The 24,119-nt window shown below is 50.5% G+C and overlaps 1 protein-coding gene across 2 annotated transcripts; it reads right to left on the bottom strand.

Moving 5' to 3' along the window:
* Positions 1 to 384: 384 nt before the first annotated feature.
* CHST10 (carbohydrate sulfotransferase 10) lies at positions 385 to 21,892 on the bottom strand. 2 transcript variants are annotated; one of them, XM_027554700.1, is made up of 7 exons: positions 21,679 to 21,892; positions 19,579 to 19,645; positions 12,592 to 12,723; positions 7,051 to 7,142; positions 6,043 to 6,262; positions 3,427 to 3,532; positions 385 to 2,252 (listed from the first exon to the last, which is right to left on the bottom strand). In XM_027554700.1, the coding sequence occupies exons 3-7, from the start codon at positions 12,701 to 12,703 to the stop codon at positions 1,715 to 1,717; spliced, it is 1,068 nt and encodes a 355-aa protein (XP_027410501.1). In that variant the 5' UTR covers positions 12,704 to 12,723; positions 19,579 to 19,645; positions 21,679 to 21,892; the 3' UTR covers positions 385 to 1,714. The 2 variants fall into 2 exon arrangements, with proteins under 2 accessions (XP_027410501.1, XP_027410500.1); XM_027554699.1 differs by lacking the exon at positions 21,679 to 21,892 and adding an exon at positions 13,858 to 13,965 and having other exon boundaries at positions 1,715 to 2,252; positions 19,579 to 19,643.
* Positions 21,893 to 24,119: the final 2,227 nt, after the last annotated feature.

The following is a 24,119-nucleotide window of genomic DNA, read 5'->3' on the forward strand; positions in this document are numbered from 1 at the left end:
TCCCTGGTGGCTCAGTAGTAAAGAATCTACCCTGGATCGGGAAGATCCCCTGGAGAAGGAAATGGCAACCCACTCCAGTATTCTTGACGGGAAATCCCATGGACAGAGGAACCTGGCAGGCTGGTACGTGGGGTTGCAAAAGGGTCAGACACGCCTTAGCAACTCAACAACAATCATTCTGTGCATCAGGCGTGAGACGATTCCAACAAGACTTCGCTAAAACTTGACAGAAAAATGGTGCTGCAGCCTCTGCAGGTGACAGGCCACCTCGTGGGCTGCCCCCCTCCCACCCCCGTCAGCGCTGCGGGCGGGCACATGCCCCTCACTGTTGCCAGCCCTCGGGACACAGTCAGGGCGGCACCTCCCTGGGAGCCACACCGCACGTCAGGTTGGCACGTGTTTTTTATTTCATGTTACTTTCACATTTACAAACTCAGGAAGTCACACTGAGAAAGGGACAGCGGGGGCTGCCTGGAGGAAGAGTTGGGCTCCAGAGCCCTGTGCGGCCTGGTTGGACACTTGGGACTTTCTGCAGGGAGACCGTCCCAGACCTCAAGGGGCCACACTGTCGGACGGCACAGGAAGTGGTTAGTGTGGCCCGCTGCTCCTCAGTGCCTGGAAGATGCGTTACGTGGGCTGCCTCGGCCCAGGGTTTTATTGCTGGTGAATTTGATTATCCAACTTGGGTCAGGATGATGGCATCATCAGAAGTGGGCCTGGTGGGACACGTTTTGCTGAGATGAAAGGAGACTAAAATGTGTACAGTGCACTGATCTGGCGATGCTGGCATGCTGCCTGTGCCTGCCTTCAGCCCCCAGGGGGGACTGGTCCTGGAGGAGATGGGTGAAGACCTCTGTGCCCACCCATGCGAGTCCATCAGCAACAAGAGGCAGACAGCCACTGGGAAGGATGTGCCCAAGTCCAGGGCGGCCTGACTTCTGGCACCTGGCCAGCCCTGCCTCTCCCCAGGCCACACTCCCCTTAAGGCCCCCAAAGAGGCTCCCTTCCTCGGTGGGAAGAATGGACACTCCCCTCACTTCCCAAAACTGGATCTCTTGGACTGAATGAGAGAATCACTTGGCAGGTAAAGGTGTGGAAATCTGGCCGAGGAGCACACAGCCTGTATTCTGAAAAGGTGAGCAGCTGAGGAACACCCTTGGGTCATTCCTGAACTTCTCGGGAACTAGAGAGCCATGGAGAGAAGGGTTTGCCTCTGCGATGACAGTGGCGGCTGAGATGAGAGCCACAAGAGTGACTTTATCACTCAGATCTGATCCTGTCTCCGGCCCTGGGATGTCTGCAGGGTACCGGCTTGTCCACCTCTCTTCAAAGTGCTGGGTGCCATGCCTGCTGTCCCCTGGGGACAGTCAGGACTGCCCTGCCCTGCAGGTGTCTGACAACTGAGGGAGATGATCAAGGCCGTCTGATACCCCCCCTGCTGTTTGACTGCAAGTGTTTAATGCTCTCCCCACTACCCTGAGGAGAGCAGAGGCTCAGTGGCACTGGAGGGTGGGGGCCAGGACCCTCCATGCATCTTATATGCAGACTACTTCGTAACTGTCAGGGTCCAGCTTAACTGGGCAAGATGCACCCCGGTCCTCAGGGAGTGGCAGTCTTCAAGAGGAGTGAGATGAAGAAGTGTCATTTCTGTGCCTGAGCTCCACCTGGTTAGCCTCTGGTCTAACGAAGATATCTGAACTCATGGTCCTACACATTAGTTTAGCAAAAACTCTGGTTTCTGGTACCCAAAGAGCTTAAAGTCCCCCTCAAACCGCGCATACAGGCGCCGGATGTCTCGTTTGCTGATGCCCAGGAAGTACTGCTCGACCTTGGTTCTGTTGTACGCGGTGATGCCCAGGGGGATGGTGGGGTAGGCCACCAGGTGGTCGATGCCCGCCTCTCTGAGGATGTATGGGGCGTCGTCCTCCAGGGTCTCGTGGTGCCCGACGACGCTGTACGTGATCTCACAGGGTGCGCACAGCTCCACGTACGTCACCCAGTGGATGATGTGGTCCCCGAACTGGAGATCCAGCCACCTGTGGTTGGGGTCACCCAGGTAGCGCACAAAATCCTCAAACTGGATGCCCCGGGTCTCCGTCCGGTTCCTCCTGTACTTTCTGATGATGCCAGGGGCGATCTCGTGCCTGTACCAAGGCTCAAAGCGGGGGTTGTGGACAAACTTATCCTTAAACGCAGAGATCAGTCTCTCGAAAGGATCTCTTACGATAAAAAACTTGAAGTATGTTTTCAAGCTAAGGAAAAAAATGGAAGATAAAGAAGAGGTTAACTCAATGCTGCTGGTGGTGCTAGCTATGGGTTGTGAGGTGGGGAAGAGTGAAGCGTGATGGCTGGAGCAACGGCAGCCACCAGGCTGGGCCCTGTGCCAAAGGCACTGCACACAGTTCTTATTTAATTCACACAGCCACCCTTGGAGGCAGACCCTCTTGTTAACCTATTACCCCATATTAACTTCAGGAATGTTTTCAAAAGTTTTGTTTTGGGGCAGAAAACCAAAAGAGTAGAAAGCTGCTTGATCAAGTGAGGAACAGCTGAAGCTGGAGGAAGTGAGTGACTCTAAGGGCGCCCCTCTAAAAACTCAATTCAAAATTGCCAGGGGAAGGAAAAATGGGGGGTGGGGGGAGATAAGAGAAAATGGGGAGTCCCTAGGCTCCAGCTGGCAGGAAGAGGGTCTGGGGGAGCTGCCAGAGAGGGCGGTGGTGCCCAGGGGTACCTGTGTGAAGAGCCAGTAATGACAATCACAGAGTGACGATGACACTGCTGTGACCCCGGGCACCCCCCAGGCCAGGGACCCTCTCAGCGCTCTCATAAAAGCCCCACAAGACCAATGCTGAGGGGGGTGACAGGACCACCTGCCCCCAGGAAGGTCTCTGATTTGGCATTTGGCATTTCTGAGGCTGTACAAGCTGCAAAGAGTGAACAACCAGAGCCGGAAGCAATGGAAGTGAAGCAGCTGAAAAGCAAGGGAGCTCAAAGACCATTGGGTGCCCTGACACTGGCTGGCATACTGTGCGCTTGTTCCTTTTAAACCTCGTCTTTTGGGGCCATTTCACAGCTCTCAAGAGAACTGTCCAGTCAGCTAAGGAATTTTCCCCATGCCAGTCTCCATCCTGGCTGTGGTCAGCGAGGCTGGTCTCGCTCTACCTCTGCTGGGTCTAGCCCACCCGGCCACTCATCAGGGGACTGCTGCCCTGGAGGCCCACGCAGCACCGCAGGAGAAAACGAGAAACGAAGTGGGGTCTACCTGCAAGCCAAACCCCTTTCTTACGAAATGAAGGTCATGCTCAGAAAGAAACCCATAAAACATTACCAAAGCCCCCTCCCCATCCCCCAGCCCCTCCCCACCCCTCCCCATCCCCCAGCCCCTCCCCATCCCCTAAACCCTCCCCACCCCTGCCCCACTCCTACCGCTTCTGGATCTCGGCCTCGCTGAAGGAGGAGAGGCGTGGGAGGCCGTTCTTCTCGTGGTCATGCACCACGTTTTCAGGGATCTCCTCAATGGAAGGGAAAGCTCCTGGGAAGCAAACAGGGGGTGGGGTTGGGGGAGGTGTGTTGGTCTGGTCGCCTCTTAAGTTGGCCACCGCTGCCCTTAAAGAGAGATGCCCATCTCAGAATGCAGGTCCACACTCCCCACAAACCATCCCCCCGTATCCATGTTTAGGTCTCAACTCAGAACTTCAACTGCTCCTGTGGCAGGGTGAGACTGAAGAGAAGCTTTTGGTGATCCAGGAGCCAACGGGAGGAAACAGAGGAGTCAGGCAGAGGGAGTTAGGCCTACAGGCAGGAGCACCTGAATGAGGCTCAATCTGCCATGTACAAAAGCTCACGGCCTGCAAGCAGGATGCCTGAAACCTGAACACTTCCGGTCCTCTGAAACCGGGGCAAACATCAGAGAAGCAGGACCAGGAAGCACCGGCTGATCTGCTCCATCGCTCCCAGCACCAGAGCACCCGGGGCTAAGAGGCTTCTAGGCAACCTCACAGCACCCCAGGCTGGCAAGTGGCCAGCATGTTTGGTGCTGGATCAGTCAGCCTGATGCTCGGCGGGTGAAGTGATACAGATGAAGCAGGGCTCGGGGAGGACAAGGAGCATCAGAGGAGGCAGGGTGGGACCAAGAGCCACAGTGCTGGATCCAGGCTGCCGAACGGAACCCAGGGGGCTCCTCCTAGGGGTGGGGGGTTGGGTAGGTGTTCACTCATTTCTCAACTCAGGCAAATGGAAATAACGTGTTAGTGTGCTGGGGTGCTAGTCAAGGCCTCACCACTCTTCACATCCACCTGTGTGTTAATCCATCCCTGTTAGACTCCGGGTCTGGCAGGGAAGGGTCTCTGCTGGGCCTTCAAAGCAGGGGCTGCAGTCTCTGCAGAATATTTAAGCCCTGATCCAGAACCCCGTGCTAAGCACTGAGAATGGACGGTTGTACACGAGCAGGATGTCCCATCCACTCCCAAGGGGCTAACCTAAGGGCCAGCTCTGAGGATTTGCACCTGGACCTGCTCTGGTACTTGTCGCCTTGCAGGCGCGTCCAGGGACGACAGAAGGCAGCCTCAGGACTGTCGCCTCCTACTCTGCCAAGTCGCTTCAGTCCTGACTCTTTGCGACCCCACGGACTGCAGCCCGCCAGGCTCCTCTGTCCATGGGACTCTCCAGGCAAGAACACTGCAGTGGGTTGCCACGCCCTCCTCCAGGGGATCTTCCCGACCCAGGGATGGAATCCACGTCTCTTCTGTCTCCTGCTCTGGCAGGCGGGTTCGTTACCACTGTGCCACCTGGGAAGCCCACACATGCCCTGGCAAACTGCTCCTGTTTGTGTCCTGCCCTCATCAACGGATGCTTCTTCTTCAAAGACAAACGCTTCATACTGTGGCAGCAAATGTGTGAGACTTTGGTACATGTGTTGTTTTAAATTTGATCTGTAACCTCATTCTCCAATGTTAAAAGCCAACGTACTGTCAGATTACTCCAGAAGCACGTGGATGACCACCAGAAGATAAAGCAAGTGTCTGCTCTCCTTCCCCAATCAGCCAGTGAAAAGGTCAAATAACACACCAGCTCTGACCACTGCCTCTGAGAGCAGCAGTAGGCCCAGTGGGCAGGGGGACACAGACCCCAGGCCCACATCCCATGGGGCTCCACGGTCTGATTCTTGACTCGGGAGTCACACTGCTGTCCATTATGATTATTTTTCTTTTCAAGCTGAATTTAATAGACCCTATAATTATCGTGCGTCGGTTCAGAGTAACTAGAGTTTAAACAAACAAACACAGCATCTGAAAACAGTGTTAAGGAATCGAAACATGCAGAGCATGAGGGCACTTGCCAGTGATTTAATTTGCTCCCAAGTAAACACTACATTTCCTGAAGCAAGTCAATTAAATCCTCTGAACATGGCTGCTCGTTATAAGATGGGGTTGACTGCGGGTGGGGAGACCCCCAGACCCACTGGCAGGGGTCACCCCACCCGGGGCACTGGCTGTGGGTCCTTCTCTGCACGGGAGAGCAGCTGTGAGGGCAGCTGCCAGGAGACTGGCTGAGTGTAGAGCCTTGACCTCCTAAGACAGAGCAAGAGACTCATAAGAATCAATGCGGTGACTCTGAAGGGAAGAAAAGGGATGAACCTGGGAGGCGGGGTGGCAGGCAGAATTGGAGGGAGCCGGAAGGCCCTGATGGTGGGTGTGGACTGCCTGGGTGAACCTGCCGATACATAATGTGAGACAGGAAGAGGAAAAACACCAGGGAACTTCTGGGTGGTCTAGTGGTTAAGAGTGTCTTAACTCTTAACTTAACTTAAGAGGAGTCTTAACTCCTCACTTCCACTGCAGGGGCACGGGTTCAAGGCCTGGTTAGAGAACTGAGATCCCACATGCCGCACAGCGTGGCCATGAAAAGGCAAATCAGCAGCGAGCTGTCTGTGAGTTGCCCGCCCTCCCAGGTCTCCCTGGCTGCCCTCCCCAGCCCCGCCAACCCCCTCCCCTCTGACCCTGAGGTCCGGGCAGGATGGGCCTCACCCAGCGCTGCACACACCATTCAGCACAATGAGCACTTTCTTCCACTGGGTGTTGCCCACTTTGGGGGTCTGGCAGAAGAGAATCTTGTGCTTGTCGCAGACGAAAATCCGGTCGAGGACAAACTTGGAGACGGCGGTGTGCGACAGGTTCCTCAGAGCATCCTCCCTGCACACGTTCCTCATGAGCTCCAGGCGCTGCGCGTACACCAGGGGCTCAACCAGCATCTTCCCTGTCGGCTGCAGGGAACAAGGTGGAACGGGCACCGGGGCGTCGTGAGTGCCTATGGGAGGAGCCCTGCCCTGCCCTCGCCAGGCATTAACTTGTGGAGGCCGGGGCCGCCCGGCAGAAACAGCTGGACAGCAGGTGCAAGTTTCAGGGGCCTGGGGTTCAGGCTGTGGATGTGCCAGACCGCCAAGCAGCCAGAGGCCACTGACCCCGTCTCTCCTCAACCTCAGCCTGGACAACCCAAGGGGCGGGTGGGCTGTCTGTCCGCCTGGCACTGTGCTGACCGCACGAGGGCCCCTGATGCCCTGGCAAAGGCAGGGTCCTCGTCATTCAGGAATTTTAGGGAGGCCAGCTCTCTCCCTTGCTCCCCACCTCCACGTAACCTGAGTGTGAGCATGTGAGCCACATCTAAGGACCCACTGTCTACACAGATGGTGGCTGTTTAAGATAATCTGGTACACTGGTGTATCTGGTTTATTAATTTAAGAAAATGCCTTAGGCCACTCAGGATGGGTTTTTCAAAGGCAGGAGCCATCATTCCACCTCCTCAGTGCTGAGCACACAATTTTGCTTCTCTGAAATGCAGCCTGAGACATGTGGAAGGCAATGCCTGGCAGTCGCATCAGGGTACCAGAAGTTTAGCCGCCGTGAGCAGGTAATGGAGCTCACCAGCCCTGGTTCTGTTCTAAGGAGTCCAATGATGGGAGACCCCCTTGGGGCTGCAGGGGAGAGCAGGTGAGAGGGAGACGCTCTGGGAAGAACGGGCGGGGGGTCAGTGCCGGGGCCTGGCCATGCTCACCTTCAGCTCCTCAGGGAAGTGTGTCTCTCCTGGCAACCTCCCTGCGTCAGGCACGGCAGTCAGGAAGAGAAACTCCTGCTTGGCGCTATAGGCTAGGAGACGGAGAGGTTAAAACGTCTTCCCGTGCAGGGGCAGACTCACAGAGCAGTGCCACAGCCCAGAGACCCCAGAAACAGCCCCAAACAAACACTTCCAAGCGATGGCTGACAAGGCGACCAGGAGCATCTTCTTAACAATGGATCCAAGGACCTGGACACCCCCAAGCACAAAAGGAGCATCTCCCCAAACCTTGGTCTTTATTCAAGAACAAACTCAAAATGGATCAGCATTTAAACGTGAAACATAAAACTAAAAAAGTTCTTTAAAAAGCATAAGTGTATATCTTTGGAAAAATTGATAAACTGTACCTCATCAAAACTTAAAACTTCTGCTCTGCAAAAGACCCTGTGAAGAGGATGGAAAGACAAGCTACAGACTGAGAGAAAGTATCTGCAAATCACACATCTGACCGAGCACTGGGATCTAGAATAAAGAAGTCTCAAATCACAGCAAAAAATGCAAACCATCCAATTAGAAAGTGGGCAAAACAGGAACAGACATTTCACAGAAGAGGCTCTGCAATGGTAGATGAACACAGGAGAGGATGTTCAACGTCACGAGCCATCAGGCAAATGCAAATGCAAACCACAGTGAGACACCGTGACACCTACCAAAATGCCTAAAACAAAAAAGCGAAAACCCAAATGCTAGTGAGGATGCAGAAAAATGCAAAAAGGTGCAGCACCTCTTAAAAACTAAGTCTTCAACCACTGTATGACCCACTCATAGGCATTTATCCCAGAGAAATAAAAAGTTATGTCACAGAAAACCTATACATGGGCCTTCCCTGGTGGTCCAGTGGATAAGAACCGCCTGCCAATGCAGGGGACACAGGTTACATCCCTGGTCGGGGGAGATCCCACGTGAGACGGAGCAAATAAGCCCACGTCCCACAACTAGTGAGGGCGTGCTCTAGAGCCTGTGAGCCGTAACTACTGAAGCCTGGGTGCCTAGAGCCCGTGCTCAGCAATGAGAGAAGCCGCTGCGATGAGAAGCCTGCTCACTGCGACAGAGCAGCCCCTGACCGCAGCAACCAGAGAAAACCTACACGCAGCAACCGAAATCAAGCACGACCAAAACAAAATACTTACATGCACATGTTCACAGCAGTTTTATTTATAACAGCCCCAAACAGAAACAACTCAGCTCTCCTTTAACACCTGAGTGGTTAATCAAAGACTGGTACATCCAAACCATGGAATACTGCTTAGCGCTAAAAAGGAATGAACTACTGATACACACAATAAGCCAGATGAATTTCCAGGTAACCATGGTGAATTAAGTCAATCGCAAAAGGTCGCATATACAACATTCTTGAGAGGACAAGATTATGGACAGGAGAAGAGATTAGTGGTTACCAAGGCCGGGGTGGTGGTGGGGAGAGGGGCTGAGGGTTGGGGACAGAGGAGTGGCTATAAAAGGACAACTAAAGGAATCTTTGTGGTGATGACGACGCTCTGCATCCTTGTCAATACCCCACCTGTGACTCTGCTCTATGGTTTTGCAACGCGTCACCTCCAAGCAAAAGAAAAAAGGGTATAAAGGACCCTCTGTCTTACGTACTTACAGCGGTGAGGGACACTAGTGATCTCAAAATTAAAGGTTTAATTAGACAAAATTCAAGTCAGCAGTCAGGTTAGTGCTCACACGTTATTTTTGAAGCTTATGGGAATTGATGATTTCCCTGGTGGCACAGTGGTAAAGAACCTGCCTGCCAATGCAGGAGACATGGGTCCAATCCCTGAATCGGGAAGATCCTCTGGAGAAGGAAATGTCAACCCACTCCAGTATTCTTGCCTGGAAAATCCAACAGAGAAGCCGGGTGGGCTACAGTCCACAGGTTGCAAAGAGTCGGACACGACTGAGTGACTATACAACATGGGAATTGATACTCAACTAGAGGAAGTCTTACGAAATGCTAGAGCGCAGTAATCATTTGCAACAAACTGATTTGGGGGAAATCTTTGGGTAGAATTTGAAGAAAATTTTCAAATCTCTACAATCAAAGAAACATTTGTTTTCAAAATTTTGCAAAGCCTAAATACAGAATTAGAATGAAAAAAGTAGTTATCAAAAAAAGCACAGAAATCAGCCTAATAGAGCATAAGCAAAGGCACATTTCACTTTTGTTATAAACATCAAAACCTACTCCTCTTGGGTCATTACCACCAACACTCTGCAGGCTTCACTGCGGTCCCTACTTCAGTCTGGCTGTTTAACTGCACGCCCAACTCTCCGCCTCACCCCCCACTCCCCATCTCCCACTCCCCAGCCAGCCCCACTGAGGACAGGCACCAGCGTGACGTCCTCCCTGCCCAGAGGGGAGAAACCCACCCTCCTGGAACCCCACCAATGATAATTCCCCTCATCTCCCACCCCTCACGCCTCTGAGCTCTCCGACTCCAGTAGAAATCTTGGCCACACACCTCCGTGAATCCCGAGGAAACTGTTTCTTCCTCTCTCCTGCGTTCGAGTTGAAATGCAGCTCGAACCAGAGCTGTGCACAGGAGCCACTCTGCACCTGCTGTGAGGCCAGGGACGGTATGAAGACAAAGAGGCAGTGCCCTGGGCCACCAGGCTCTGAAAGGCACCCAGAGGGCCAGGAGGCCAGCGTCTGCCCTCCCCATCCTCCTCAGCCTCATCCCCAAGCACCCACGTGCTCAGGGGGACGTCACCTCCCACTCAGGCCCGGTCACCTCACGTGCCCACGTCTGTGGGCCGCACAGCAACGCTCGGCTCTGCCACGGGCCACATGGGTTCCTAGGAACCTAAGCCTCCTCGGTGACATTCTAGATGTAAGGTGTAGTCTGAATTCTAAACAACTGACTTACTAGTGAATTTCTGAAAAGTGTCTACTTCGCACACTCAACAGCATCGAGAATGACCTTGGTAGCTACAGGGCAGCTCACCTGCCAGCCACACACACCAGCCAGCCATCCACCAATTCTTAACAACTTCTTTTACTGTGAACTCCTGGTATTTGCTCCCCAACTTTCCTCGAGCCCAATTCAACTAGATTCTAATAAAACCTACAGCACAACTTAATGTCTGGTTCTGCTTTTCAGTTGCTCTGCCCACAACTGTTTATTTTCACTGGATGCCCGCTGTTACCACTGTGGCCAAAGATCACAGCCCTCCCCAACCCTCAGGGGCAAGGCACCAGCGCCAGGCCCAAGGGTGATCAATAGGTATGACCAGGCGTCAGAACATAAGAGCTCACTCTCCTTAGAGGCGTCATCGTATTTGCTTTACAGAACGTCCCGACGTTTGCCGGGTGCAGTGCTGCCTTGTTTTTCTAGATGTGACCAATCCCCTTATCCCCTGACCTCTCTGTGTGTCCAGCTGCCCAGGGTACCCCCTGCATCACACGCCGGATAGACGGCATGCCAGACGTCGCGTCATGGGTTCTGCCCTTAAGCGGCTGGCAGCTGAGCTGAGGCAGAAAATTGGAAGAAGCGGCCAAACAGAAGCAAGAAAATCAGCATCTACGCCTACCTGCCAGATTCACACGGATGTCGCTTCTGAGTTCAAGTGTCCACATACCATGCCGTCAATTTTCCACCCTGAATGGGATTTATTTCCCTAGGACAAAGGCTAGTTCTAAACAGCACTGAAGTCTGTTAACCACACTAAGTCACTGCCACAAACGTTACTGTGGCTTCACTGCTGAGCCAAAGAGGGACGCACGCGCGCACACACACATATACACGCGCACATGCACACACACATATACACGCGCACATGCGCACACACACACACACACACACACACACGGCTTTAAACCACAACTCAAGACAAACGTGCTCTTCCTATCCACCTGGTGGTAGGGAAGTCATTAAGAATAGGGAGGTACAGGACTTCCCTGGTGGCGCAGTGGGTAAAAATCTGCCTGCCAGTGCAGGAGACACGGGTTTGACACCCCCCTCCCCCGTCCAGGAAGAGCCCACGTGCCGTGGAGCAACTAAGCCCTTGTGCGACAACCTGTGAAGCCCGCATGCCCTAGAGTAACAAGGGAAACCACCCCAGCAAACGGCAGCCTCTGCTGGCAACTAGAGAAAAACCTGCAAAGCAAGGGAGACCCAGCACAAAACAAACGATTAAAAATAGAACAGGGAAGCCAGAAGCAAGCCCCTTCATCCGCTGACTGGGAAGCTGCAACAAAGCTCACCTCCCCGAGGACAGAGCTGGAAGGAGCCGCCCGTGGAGTCCGAGCACACTGGATCCCTGAACGCTGGGCCAGGGATCGGCACCCACTTTGCACAGGCGGGCTTCACCGCACAGGACACCCCTGCACGTCAGTGACCCCCTGGTGATGCCAGCTCACAGTGCGCTCCTGGGTCAAGAGCAAAAACACTGAACGCGAGAGAAATAAACTCCAACCCAGGACAGAAACCGCCAGCTGAGAACAGCGCTGGGGGCTAATTCCGGTGCCTCCTTCTCTTGCCTGCCCGTCTGCCTTCCCACCTTGCGCCTGTACAGGGAGGATGGAGGCGGGGTAGGGCGTCGGGCAGCCTCTGCACAGTCGGGGCAGCCCAGGGGGGCTCTCCAGGGCGAGCAGGGCCCGGAGCCCGCTGGCCACACTGCCGGCACAGGCTGTGCAGTGCACGGTGGGAATCAGGGAAACAACCATGGGATCTTTTTCTACTTCCCTTCCCTAAGGGCCACACCTGTACGTGGACATGTCAGATCCTGCGTAGAATAAACATACCCTGCAATCCCTGTCAGGCTGCTGTCCCCAGGCCAGTCTACTGCCACTCATGGGCCCTTCCTGGGGGCCTGGCCTCCCACCATCCATGAAGGAGCTGTCGCCTTGGGGTTCAAATGACCGTCCGCGCAGCTCCTCAGTCACACCCAGCACCTCCTCACAGGTCACTTTCAGGGCCTCACTGTGCTAGGGTTGGGTTTGGAGCTGTCAGAGAAGCAGGACGCTCACTTCGCAGAGAAAAACAGTAAGGCCCATGCAATGGACAAGGGCGTGAACCAGACACAGCTCTTCAAAGACTGGGTTGGGTCCTCTTAACATGTCCTCATCTGACATCGAGTCAACGGGAGTTAAAAATCCCAGCACACATCTGTTTACACCAACTTCCTTCCGGAGCCCTGAAGGTGACCTTCAAACACGCCGCCCCCAGCAGGCAGCATCTCACCAGGACACTAAGCAGGGCTGGTCCCCAAACCCGGAGCCTGAGAGAAGGACACCGAAGAACCCTCTAAGGAAAGTGCGTCCCCCTGCCCCTAGGGGAGGGAGGTGACGGGCGAGGACCCCTTCGTCCCTGTCCACCTCCCATCTCAAGCCTCGGCACATCACTTGGACACAACAACCTCCTTCTGGCGTGAGAGTCCTTTGATTCAATGTTACTGCTCATTCGGGCAGGTACTCAGGAGCAGTATCACTGCAAGGTCTGAATTCGCCAAATCCATTCCACGAGGTGGCGCACCTACCGTCAGGATCTTTGAAGGTCAGCGTGATGAACTTGCTGGCCACCATGAACATGAGAATCACCCAAAAGCACGCGGCCAACAGAAGCCACTGGTGGTGCATGTTGTCAAACATCAGCCATTCAGCGATTCTTCCTGGAAAACACAAGCCAAATGGCCCTGCTGCTTACACACAAATCAGTTACGCCAAAGACAATAAAAAGAACAGGCAATTTCAGTTAACAGCCTCGATACAAATGTTTTAAAATTTTTTCTATTGATACCATGGGTATTTGAACTTGGTAACATTATATTTTTAATTACTAACAATTTATAAAGTTGATGGGTTTCCCAGGTGGTGCTAGCAGTAAAAGATCCGCCTGCCAATGCAGGAGACGCAAGAGATACACGTTTGATCCCTGGGTCAGGAAGATCCCCCAAGAAGGACATGGCAACACACTCCAGTATTCCTGCGTGGGAAATCCCATGGACAGAGGAGCCTGGCAGGCTACAGTCCATGACTTTGCAGAGTCAGGTATGATTGTGCAGGCGTGCAATATAAAGTTCATAATAAATCAAATTTTAATGGAAGGAGCCATTTCTATTTGGTTTTAGAACACATGATAAGCCTTTACTCGTGCAGTTGAGCCTGCTGACTCTTTCTGGCCCAGGCACCTACCAATGCCTGGAAGCCAGGGCATGAGGGCGCTCACTTTGGCCTGGACTTTTGCTGTAGCCAATTCTAAGAAGGCAGACAACCATCCTGAGGAAATTCCAAGCAGGTTGTGTTTATTTATTTTTGTTTGTTTAATTTAAATTTATTAATTTTAATTGGAGGCTAGTTACTTTGTAATATTGTATTGGTTTTGCCATACATCAACATGAATCCGCCACGGATGTACACGTGTTCCCCATCCAGAACCCCCCTCCCACCTCCCTCCCCATATCATCCCTCTGGGTCATCCCAGTTGCACCAGCCCCAAACATCCTGTTGACAAACTTCAGCCACACCGACAGAAATGAAGCGTGGTGCATGCATGCTCGGTCATGTCCGACTCTTTTGCGACCCCACAAGGCTCCTGTGTCCATGGGATTTCCCAGACAAGAAAACTGGAGTGGGTTGCCAATCCCTTCTCCAGGGGATCTTCTTGACCCAGGGTTAAACTTGCATCTCCTGCATTGGCAGGTGGATTCTTTATCACTAGTGCCACCTGGGAAGCCCTGTAGAGATGTAGAGAATCTCTGGAACCCTAGAAATGAACTCTGGAGCGTCTAGCTCCATGCACTTGCCTGCCAGGGCCTAGGAGGAGCCTTGGGGGTGGGCGTTTCTCATGTTATCGCCACCTGGGAGCGATGTGGGGCACTTGGGTCCTCAGTGGTCACATGAGCCACACACTGCTGCGGGGGACACAGAAGAACTGGAAGTTGCACTCAATTCTTGGCAAGAGAGACAAAAAAGTCTCTTTATTCACATGTCACCTTTAACACAGGACTTCTTGAAGCCAGACCCAGCCACATAGAGAGACCACCCTAGGCTGGGTTAGTTTCCGTCAGCTGACAGGCCCGTTCATCACTCCGGGGCAGCAGGGAGATGTTCTGTTCCACATAGACCGTCTTCCAATCGTAGACGACTTCAGAAAGCCTGTGTGCGCTGGTAGACCGAGCTCACCACGGCCCGGGTGTCAGCTCTCCACCTGTCTCCACGACAGATCCCTGCCTCCTAGACCTCACCGCAACTCTGAATTCCCACCCTCAAGGGCCTCTCCAGCTTATGAGAGGGGCTCCCCCCGGCCACCTGGCCTGCATCTGTACCTTCACCGTCAAGTCCCCACAAAGCAGGTGCATTGTTTTCCTGGAGTCCCCTGGTAGAAACAGAGGGGGGATAATGGAAACAGCGACAGACTTTATTTTCTTGGGCTCCAAAACCACCATGGGTGGTGACTGCAGCCTTGAAATTTAAAAACGCTTGCTCCTTGGGAAAAAAACTTATGACAAACCTAGACAGCATATAAAAACCAGAAATGTCACTTTGCCTACAGAAGTCCGAATAGTCAAAGCTATGGTTTTTCTAGTAGTCATGTATGGATGTGAGAGTCGGACCATAAAGAAGGCTAAGTGCCGAAGAATTGATGCTTTCAAACTGTGGTGCTGGAGAAGACTCTTGAGAGTCCCATAGACAGCAAGGAGATCAAACTAGTCCATCCTAAAGGAAATCAACCCTGAATATTCATTGGAAGGACTGATGCTAAAGCTGAAGCTCCAAAACTTTGGCCACCTGATGTGAAGAGCTGACTCATTAGAAAAGATCCTGATGCTGGGAAAGATTGAGGGCAGGAGGATCAGGGGGCAAACGAGAATGAGATGGTTGGAAGGTATCACCAAATCAATGGACATGAGTTTGGGCAAATTCCCAGAGACAGTGAAGGACAGGGAAGCCTGGCTGCTGCAGTCCATGGGGTCACAAAGAGTCAGACACAACTACACGACTGAACAGCCACTTAGCACAGCTGCCAGGTTAAACAGATAAACACACAAGATGCTCCAGGAAGTTTCAATTTCAGATTAAACACTAAATTTCCAGTTAAACTCCTCTGTCCATAGGATTTTCCAGGCAAGAATACTGGAGTGGGTAGCCCTTCCCTTCTCCAGGGGGATCTTCCCAACCCAGGAATCGAAACCAGGTCTCCTGCATTGCAGGCAGATTCTTTACTACCTGAGCCACCAGGGAAGCCCCAATTTTTCAGTACTTTAGTATAAATATGCCCCTGATATTGCATGGGACACACTTAATACTTTAAAAAGTTACTTGCTGTTTCTCTGAATTTCCAGTTTACCAGGGTGTCCTGCGTTTTCTCTGGCACCACCCAACAAGAGGAACACGCTCCCTCTCTGACCTCCTCAAGCAGCTGGTCTATCTCCACAGAGTCTTCCTGTCCCCTCCTGCCACTCCTCCTCTGGGACCTCCCAGCACACAGCCCTGGAAGGTCCCACCACTCGCCAGCTCTGGGACTCGCAAGGTCATTCACCCTCCCTAAGCTGTAGCTTCCCATCTCTGAGACAAGGCCCTCCTCCTTCCAGGATGGTCACAAGCATTAGCTAAGAAACTGCACCAAAAGGACCAGCTGCCCAGGAGCAGACCCTCTAAGAACAGAAACTGGCCAGTCCCTCGACATCCTTTGTGACCTTCCTATTTAATTTCCACATATCCAGAAAGGTGGCTAAGTGGTAAAGAACTGCCTGCCAATGCAGGAGACTCGGGTTCAATCCCTGAATCAGGAAGACCCCTGGAGGAAGAAATGGCAATCCACTCCAGTAGTCTTGCCTGGAGAATCCCAGGGGCAGAGGAGCCTGGTGGGCTACAGTCCACGGGGTCACAAAGGGCCGGACACGATGAGGGACTGAACAATAAAGGAGATGCAGACTTGGAGAGCAGACTCTTGGGCAGGGCCAGGGGCAGCGGAGGGTGGGATGAATGGAGCGAGCAGCGTGGAAACACACACACTACCACATGTAAAATAAATAGCCAGGGGGATTTGCCGTATGACTCAGGGAGCTCAAACTGGGGCTCCGTGACAGGCTAGAGGGGTGTGGAGCAGTGGGAGATGGGAGGGGACATATGTATACCTATGGCTAATTCACGTTAACATATGGCAGAAACTAACAGATTACTGTAAACCAGTTATCCTTCAATTAAAAATAAATAAGTAAAAAAAAGAAGCTACAGCAACGTCCTGGGCCCCAAGACCATCTGAGCCAAGACCGTGCAGACCTGTGGCGAAGGATGCAGGCCAACCAGCGAGGACAAACCTGGGCGAACCATCATGTGGGATTCGCAAGCATCTGATGAAGCTCAACGAAGGATTAAAGAGGTTTGCTGTTGTTCAGTCAGTAAGCTGTGTCCGATTCTTTGTGACCACATGGACTGCAGTACCCCAGGCTTCCTTGACCTTCACTGTCTCCCGGAGTTTGCTCAATCCCATGTCCATTGAGTTGGTGATGCCATCCAACCATCTCATCCTCTGTCACCTCCTTCTCCTCTTTCCCTCAATCTTTCCCAGCATCACGGTCTTTTCCAATGAGTCAGCGCTTCACATCAGGTGGCCAATCAGTATTAGTCCTTCTAATGAATATTCCAGGGTTGATTTCCTTTAGGTCTGAGTGGTTTAGTGAAAACAAAGACCTCCATGACATATATACACTACCATGCATAAAACAGATAGCAGCTGTATAGCACAGGGGGCTCAGCTCAGTGCTCTGTGACAATCTAGAAGGGAGGGAGGTCCAAGAGGGAGGGGATATATGTATACGTATGGCTGATTCATGTTGTTTTGCAGCAGAAACCAACACAACATTGTAACACAATTATTCTCCAATTAAAAATAAATAAAAGTGATAAATACCAAAAAAAGACCTCCATCACTCTTCCCATTTACTCCTGTTTTAGCCTTCCCAGCTATAGATAACTAGCCCCTGTAGAATTCTGGGATGACCTTGGACAAATCAGCATAATTTGCCCCATTTTTTTTAAACAAAAAGAAAGTCATTCCAAATTCCCATAGTCCCAGCTCCTCTTGGCCTGCCCACCACCTGCAGTGTTTCCTCGAACGCACAAACTCCCCACAGCTCTGCTTCCTGTCCAAGAGCGATGGGCTCAAGGCTCACCATTTCTGTCTGCAGAGAGGCTGGGGCCTGACCCCACACACAGTCCTCTCCTCGCCCCCGAAGTCAGGGGACAAATGGCCTTTCAAAAGCTGGACACTTTCTGTATTTAACTCTCCTTTGTTCAAGGAGCCAAGACAGCTCCCAAGGCACCTCCTGCAGATAACAGAGGTGAGTTTGAGTGTGCACCCCAGTGAAGGAAGGGGCGGCCCAGCTGTCTGTAGCACCTCCCTACTTCAGACCATCATGTGGGATTTGCAAGCACCAAGGTGTCAGGCCAGGAGGCCAGCTCTTTGAAAACCCATAGGGCAGAGGTGGAGATAAAGAATGATGGACAGATGGGGAAAGCAGGGCCAAGGATGCAGGAAGGTCACTAAACATGCAAGAAATATTAACCTATTTCTTTCTCTCTCAGTGAAGAGGATGCAGGAAGGTCACTAAACATGCAAGAAGTATTAACCTGTTTCTCTCTCTCTCAGTGAAGAGGAACACGTGACACATCCGTAGTAACTAACAATGCCTCTGCGCTATTACCAACTCTGGAGCAAATCCTCCCTGCCTTGCACTTTCAAAAAGATGCTGTCTGAAAGCATCCGTTTTTTCAGCTGCCGGTGGCTCCCCACACACCCCTTCTGAGCTGTCATCCAAAAGCAGTCTCTCTAAATTTGTGCTAAAGAGTTTGACTCTCCCTTCCTCCTACCATCTAATTCTACTTTTTTTCCTAGTTCTACTTTTACTACACACAATCACTCAACCTGTGGTAAATAAGCCCATTTAACTTTCTAAAACAGTTAAAAATTTTTCAAAAGCTATTGCTCTAGTCAGGGCTGAGTATGCACACAGCAACAGATATATCTCAAAACCACGGTGCAAAGGGAATACAGCAAGAATGGAATGAGATATATGACACAGTGCCATTTACGTAAATTAAAGACACAGGCGCTGAAACCAAAAATACATGTTCTACGAAAACACAGAGAAAGAAAGAAAAGGATGACCTTTCCAGAGATTTCTTATGTGGGTGGGGTAGAGTAAATGAGCTTGAGGAAAGGGAATTAGAAAGGAATCTCCAAGTAAGCAAAATGAGAGAGGGGCCTTGGGGACATCAGAGACAGTAACCCAGGAGTTAGCACCCATTCAACTCCTTGAACGGGAAGGAGACACAGGGATGGACAACTAGTCAGAGGAAGGAGATGAGGTTTAAAGAGACCACAAAACAGTTTTCCCCCAAATGTCATTCATTCAGTTACATTTACCAAGGGCTTACTCTGAGCCAGAAGCCATTCCAGGCTCTGGGAATCCAGCAACCAACCTACCCTGCTCTCTTGGTACTTTGTTCTAATAGAGGCAGACGGGACATAAACAGAGCCATTAATGTCCAAGATCACATAGGCGCTAAGTGACATGGTTAATAACACAGGAGGGTGAGGGATGAATGGGGACCTGGGAGGAGATTACGTTGATAAGATGCTCAACAAAGGGAGGGGACCCACCACAGAGCACCTGGCAAGGAGCTCAGTCTGGGTCCAGAATCACCAGAGCGGCAAGGAGTGAACAAGAGGGCAGGGGAGTGGCCCAGATGAAGAGTCCTGTCCAAGGCCCTTTACTGAGATGGAAACTGACTCCTGGACCCTTGCTCCCACCATACGTGTACCCTGAGGAAAGCGTTCCCTGTTCGGGGTTCAGTTTTTAAAACACTCATTCAAAACCTATCCAGACACTAAAGGAAATGTCACAAAAAGAATCTGGTCATGCACAATTTCCTGTCTCAGAATGATTGCTCATCCTTAGTGACCCGGAGGGAAACACGCTCTTCTCTCTGGCAGATGGAGAACCAACAAGAGGTGAAGACAGATTCTCATTAATGATGATGACGAACAGCAAACACGTCTGCAGAGGCGCTGCAGGCCATGCACTGCTTTCTACAGATACTAACCTCATCTAATGCCCTGCCTAAGTTGTGTATATGCATGCGTGCATGCTCAGTTGCTAAGTTGTGTCCCACTTTTTTCAAACCCATGGACTGTAGCCCACCAAGCTCCTCTGTCCTTGGAATTTTCCGGGCAAGAATACTGGAATGGGTTGCCATTTCCTCCTCCAGAGGATCTTCCCAACACAGGGATTGAAGCGGCGTCTCTTGCACTGGCAGGCAGATTATTCACTACCGTACAACCTGGGAAGCCCCTGCCTAAGAGGGCGCTCCTATTACCATTATGGTTAAGAATACATTTCTAAGAATACATGCACAAACTCCTGTTTATGAGTTTAAGCTTCTGAAAATCTCCATATGAGCAAGAATGGAAAATGCTATTATATGACATGGATTTCAGATAACTGGCGAGGGGTCCATACCTTCTGAGCCTGATCCACATTTCCTTGCAGTATCTGCTTTGCCTGAGGTTCTCGGCTCCTCCTGTAACTGTATGGGACAATTAAAAAAAAAAACAAAAAACAAATAAGCACCATTAAAAGTTACAAGATCAACTTGCCTTATACTTGGGAAACAGTTAACCAGTATTAACAGCTAACCACTTAGGTTATTCGAGGATATTTCGCATACCAGGTCTCTTACAGAGAGGGGTTATCTTTGGGGATGGCTTGGTAAATGAATAAATTATTCTAAATGTACCAAAAGAGCTAGCTGTTTAAAATATTCTTCCGTGTAATTTAGTATGAAAAGGAAATCATTTTTGGAGCAAAAATAATAAAACCCTATTATACCACTTTTATATGTTTGATATTGGGTAAAGGATTTCTGTATAAAATGATCAAATCTTTCAATGCAAGATTTTCGCTGGGTTTTGTATTTCTTCAAGCTTTAACGACCTGGCAAATTCTAGGCAAATGTCATAGCACGAATGAATAATTGGGAACAAGCCAAACTCATGCAGTTAGAGAGATTACAGATTTAATAAAGTGAGCTGGTAAAATAAACATCCAACTCACTGAAAACACAAGGCACCCAGCAGTCTGGGATGGTCAGAGAAGTCTAGCTATGCTTTCTTTTATGCTTATGAACTCAATATTAAAATGAAAAGCAATTTCATATTACAAAGATGGAAGGATTGAGCTTTATTGTCTCACATGCAGATTCCTCTAGACCTGTATCAAGACAAACTGCTCTCTTGGCTTCTGTAATCCTTCAGGCCCTTTCCTCTCATCCACCTTTCTCCCTTGTTTCTATTCTATCATATAACCTCAAACATTTGAAAAATGATCTAAATATAACTGAGAATTGCCCAGGATAGTAACGAATTCCTCCCTTTCTTTGTTCAGTTCTGCAAGAAGTCGTTTCCATTCCAGGGAAGAAGAGAATTTCTCTCTCAGGTATTTCTTGGAGATTCTTATTCTTGAGGGTCAAGAGCAAAGATGGAAAGATTTTTTTTTTCCATGCTGAAATTCCTATTTCAACCAAGATGAACTATGCCCTAATTATACAGGGGGAAAAAAAGAGAGAAGACCATTTCAGTCTTCGTGTCTCTTCTTAACCCAGCCAATGAAAAGAGTGAATAAGCCTGGAGCAGAGCTGCCTGGTTTTAAGAATATCTGAGATATTCTTCACTCTGACAGTGAAAACTGACCAGTGACCAACTCTTCAGGGCCCAAAGTTCCTTTGGGTGTTTCAGACAAAAAACCCCTTTGTGACGATCCTCGGGCTCAGCTAACCAGAACCTGGCTGTACCGTTTTCCACTCAGTGGCTGGCCCTTTCTCCTGCCTTTCGCAGACTTGGAAAGTAACAAGGCAGCTTTTGGAAGATCTGGTTCATCTTCCGGTCCAGACGTGCAGAAATGTATGCCTCCACCTCCAACTTCTGACAGGCCCCTCTTATGTCCAAATTTGAGCTGAGGGCACCCTGGAGCCTACCTGGCAGGACACACGTATTTCCAACCATCCTTTTCCCTCCTACCTACCAGTGCGAGCGTGCTCAGTCGCATCCGACTCTTTGAGACCCCATGGATTGAAGCCTGGCAGGCTCCTCTGGCCATGGAATTCTCCAAGCAAGAATTCCCTCCTCCAGGTCCACCCACCGGAGACGTGCTTAATTGTGCACTTAGAAAACTGCACATGGTCCTTCTTTCCTGGCCTCTCTCTCATCTCTGCATGCCCCCTGTGCCCAAGTGGAACATTTTCTTCCTCTTTCCGCTCCCAATGACAAATGCAAATTCTCAGGCAAGGATGAAAGAAGTAAACTATGGATCACCGAGGACCGGTGATGCCGCGACTACAGCATCCCCGGCAAAGACGCTGCCTTATTGCATAATTAACGTGTTGAAGGCTCTCCCCTTTCATTCCACGAACGAGGGAGGCCTCAAGTCGCCGAAACACACTGGGATGTCGCTGGCAAAGAGAAGCCGGTTCCCTCCGTTTTTCCGTCCACCCAGGGTGGGGCGAGGGTCGAGGAACGTGACGCCCGCCACCACCCCCCCGCTCTCGCGCGTCCCCGAGCTCACCCTCAGTGGAGCCGGAGCTGTCGCGGTCCTCGGGCCCTTCTGCGGTCTCGGGGGCTTAGTTCGGCTTGGGCCTCGCGGGCCTGGGGGCGAGGCGCGAGGGGCCCAGGCGTCCCGGGAGCGCGGGAACCCGGCCCGGAGGCCTGGGCGCCGCCACCGGCCCTCCCTGCCGGGAATGCGGCGGCGGCGGCGCCGGAAGGAGGAAGGCTTAATCGCGAAGCTCTCTCTGGAGGCGAGGCCGCCGCCGCCCCCGCGCCGGTCAGCGCCGTGCGCGCTCCTGGCCGGCTCTGCGCGCCCCCGCCGTCGTCCCCGCCGTGCGCGCGCCGCCGCGTCGACCAAGGGGAGGTGCAGGGAGGCGGGGCCAGAGACCCCAGTACCCGGCTCCGCGCCTGCCCTTGCGGCCGAGTTCCAGTCCCACACCAGCCTCCTCCCCAAAAGTCCACCAGAGTGTATCCCAGGAAATGACAGAGGGACGTGTGGCCAAACCTTATCCCACCAGGTCACCATCCATAAAACAGGTTGGGTGTTTGAGAACGAAAAAAAAAAAAACCCAAACTTGGAAAAATGAAAAAGAAAAAAAATCCAAAAGTGGAAAAAGGTAGAAGTGCTTGAGTTTGGGGTGCCTCCCAGCATTCCTAATCAGCCTGCCTGGTTAAAAAAGAAAGAAAAGGAAAAACACAGCCATCAACAGGACCTTTTCAACAGCCCTCCCCGCCCCCCCCCACCCTTGACTAACGGTCTGGAGGATGTCACCCCCTTGTCAAGGCATGCAAAAAAGTGAAAGTGTTAGTTGCTCAGTCGTGGCCCACTATTTGCTACCCCATGGACTGTAACCCACCAGGCTCCTCTGTCCGTGGGGTTCTCCAGGCAAGAATACTGGAGTGGGTAGCCATACCCTCCTCCAGGGGATCTTCCCGACCCAGTATAGGGGTTCATAAACAAGCCATAAAGATCAGGTCAGATTGCAGTCCGGTAGAGCTGTAACTTCTTAACCTGAGGAATGTGGTAAGGCTTGAGGTTTTAGGGAAATCCTTTTTAACACTTTTGGTGAAGTAAGCCCCAAAGGTGATGAGAGTTTTATTGCACTAGAAAATGTAAACCAGTTTTGTTTTGCTAAAACCTACTTGTATGTTAACTACCTAAATATATATATATATCTATTTAGTAAACAGGATAATATAGATATGTGTGTACACACATGCATGCACTTGGACACATAAACTTTTGTCAAGCTTTTCAGGAACCAGGTTTTTTGTTGTTAATTTTTTATTTACCCTGTTGATGTCTTCCTTAATGACTTAAATATTGATGGGGCTCAGTATTATCGAATTTCACTTTTAATGTGATCACTAACCACCCATGACTTAAAGATGGCAAGGGGGTTTAAGGGTGACTTGCTAGGTTTTTTTGACCACTTGTTCAGATATTTATTAAGCCCTTTCTTGGGGCAGTACGTTGACAAGAGACATTTGCTTTCTCCTTGAGGATTTGAATGGAAGCACATGCATGACAGAACCACAATAAATGAATTTGGAGCTTAGACATTACATTGAATAATATGCAGGGTTAAGGATCCAAGCTCTGGGAGTTAGAGCTTGTGGGTTCAAGTCTTTATTTCACCACAGAAAGCTCATGACCCTGTCAAGTTCTTCTGTCTCTCTGTGCTCCTCATTTCCTCATCTACAAAATGGGAATATTATCTAGTATTTACCCTGGAGTTTGATAGTAAAGAATAATAGAAATAAATGCATTTCAAGTACACAGCACATTTCTCCCCAGTAATAAACATTACAGTAGACATAAACTTTCATTATTTTGTTTACTTTTTATTGCATACCTAAGATGCTGTTCAAATAGTAAAAGATACAGTTCTTTCAAGAGGCTTATGCATTGGTGACTAAGGTAGCTGAATATTTTTGTTGGGGTTTTCTCAAATTATTCTAGTTCTTCTTTTTGTGTCTATAAATGAACTTAAGGAAAGTATTAATTAGTATTCATTCTTTATAACAGCAGGGTATTTCCTAAAATAGCAATTCTCAGAATGTGATCTGTGGACCCCTGAAAGTCTCCAAGATCCTTTTCGGGGATCTGCAATATCAAAACTACTTTCAAAATAATATAAGAACACTAGATGTCTTCACTATTTTTTTTAACATTTCCAAAACTGAAGTATAGTTCATTTATAAGGTTGTGTTAGTTTCAGGTGTATGGCAGAGTGATATATATATATATATATATATATATATATACGTTCTTTTTCAGATTCTTTTCCATTACAGGTTATTATACGATATTGAATGTAGTTCTCTGTGCTATGCAGTAGATCCCTGTTGTTTATCTATTTTATATATGTGCTCAGTTGCTCAGTCATGTGTGACTCTTTTGCTATCCCATGGACTGTAGCTGGCCAGGCTCCTCTGTCCATTGGATTTTCCAGGCAAGAA

Source organism: Bos indicus x Bos taurus, chromosome 11 (assembly GCF_003369695.1).
Source record: "Bos indicus x Bos taurus breed Angus x Brahman F1 hybrid chromosome 11, Bos_hybrid_MaternalHap_v2.0, whole genome shotgun sequence".
Lineage (NCBI taxonomy): Eukaryota > Metazoa > Chordata > Mammalia > Artiodactyla > Bovidae > Bos > Bos indicus x Bos taurus.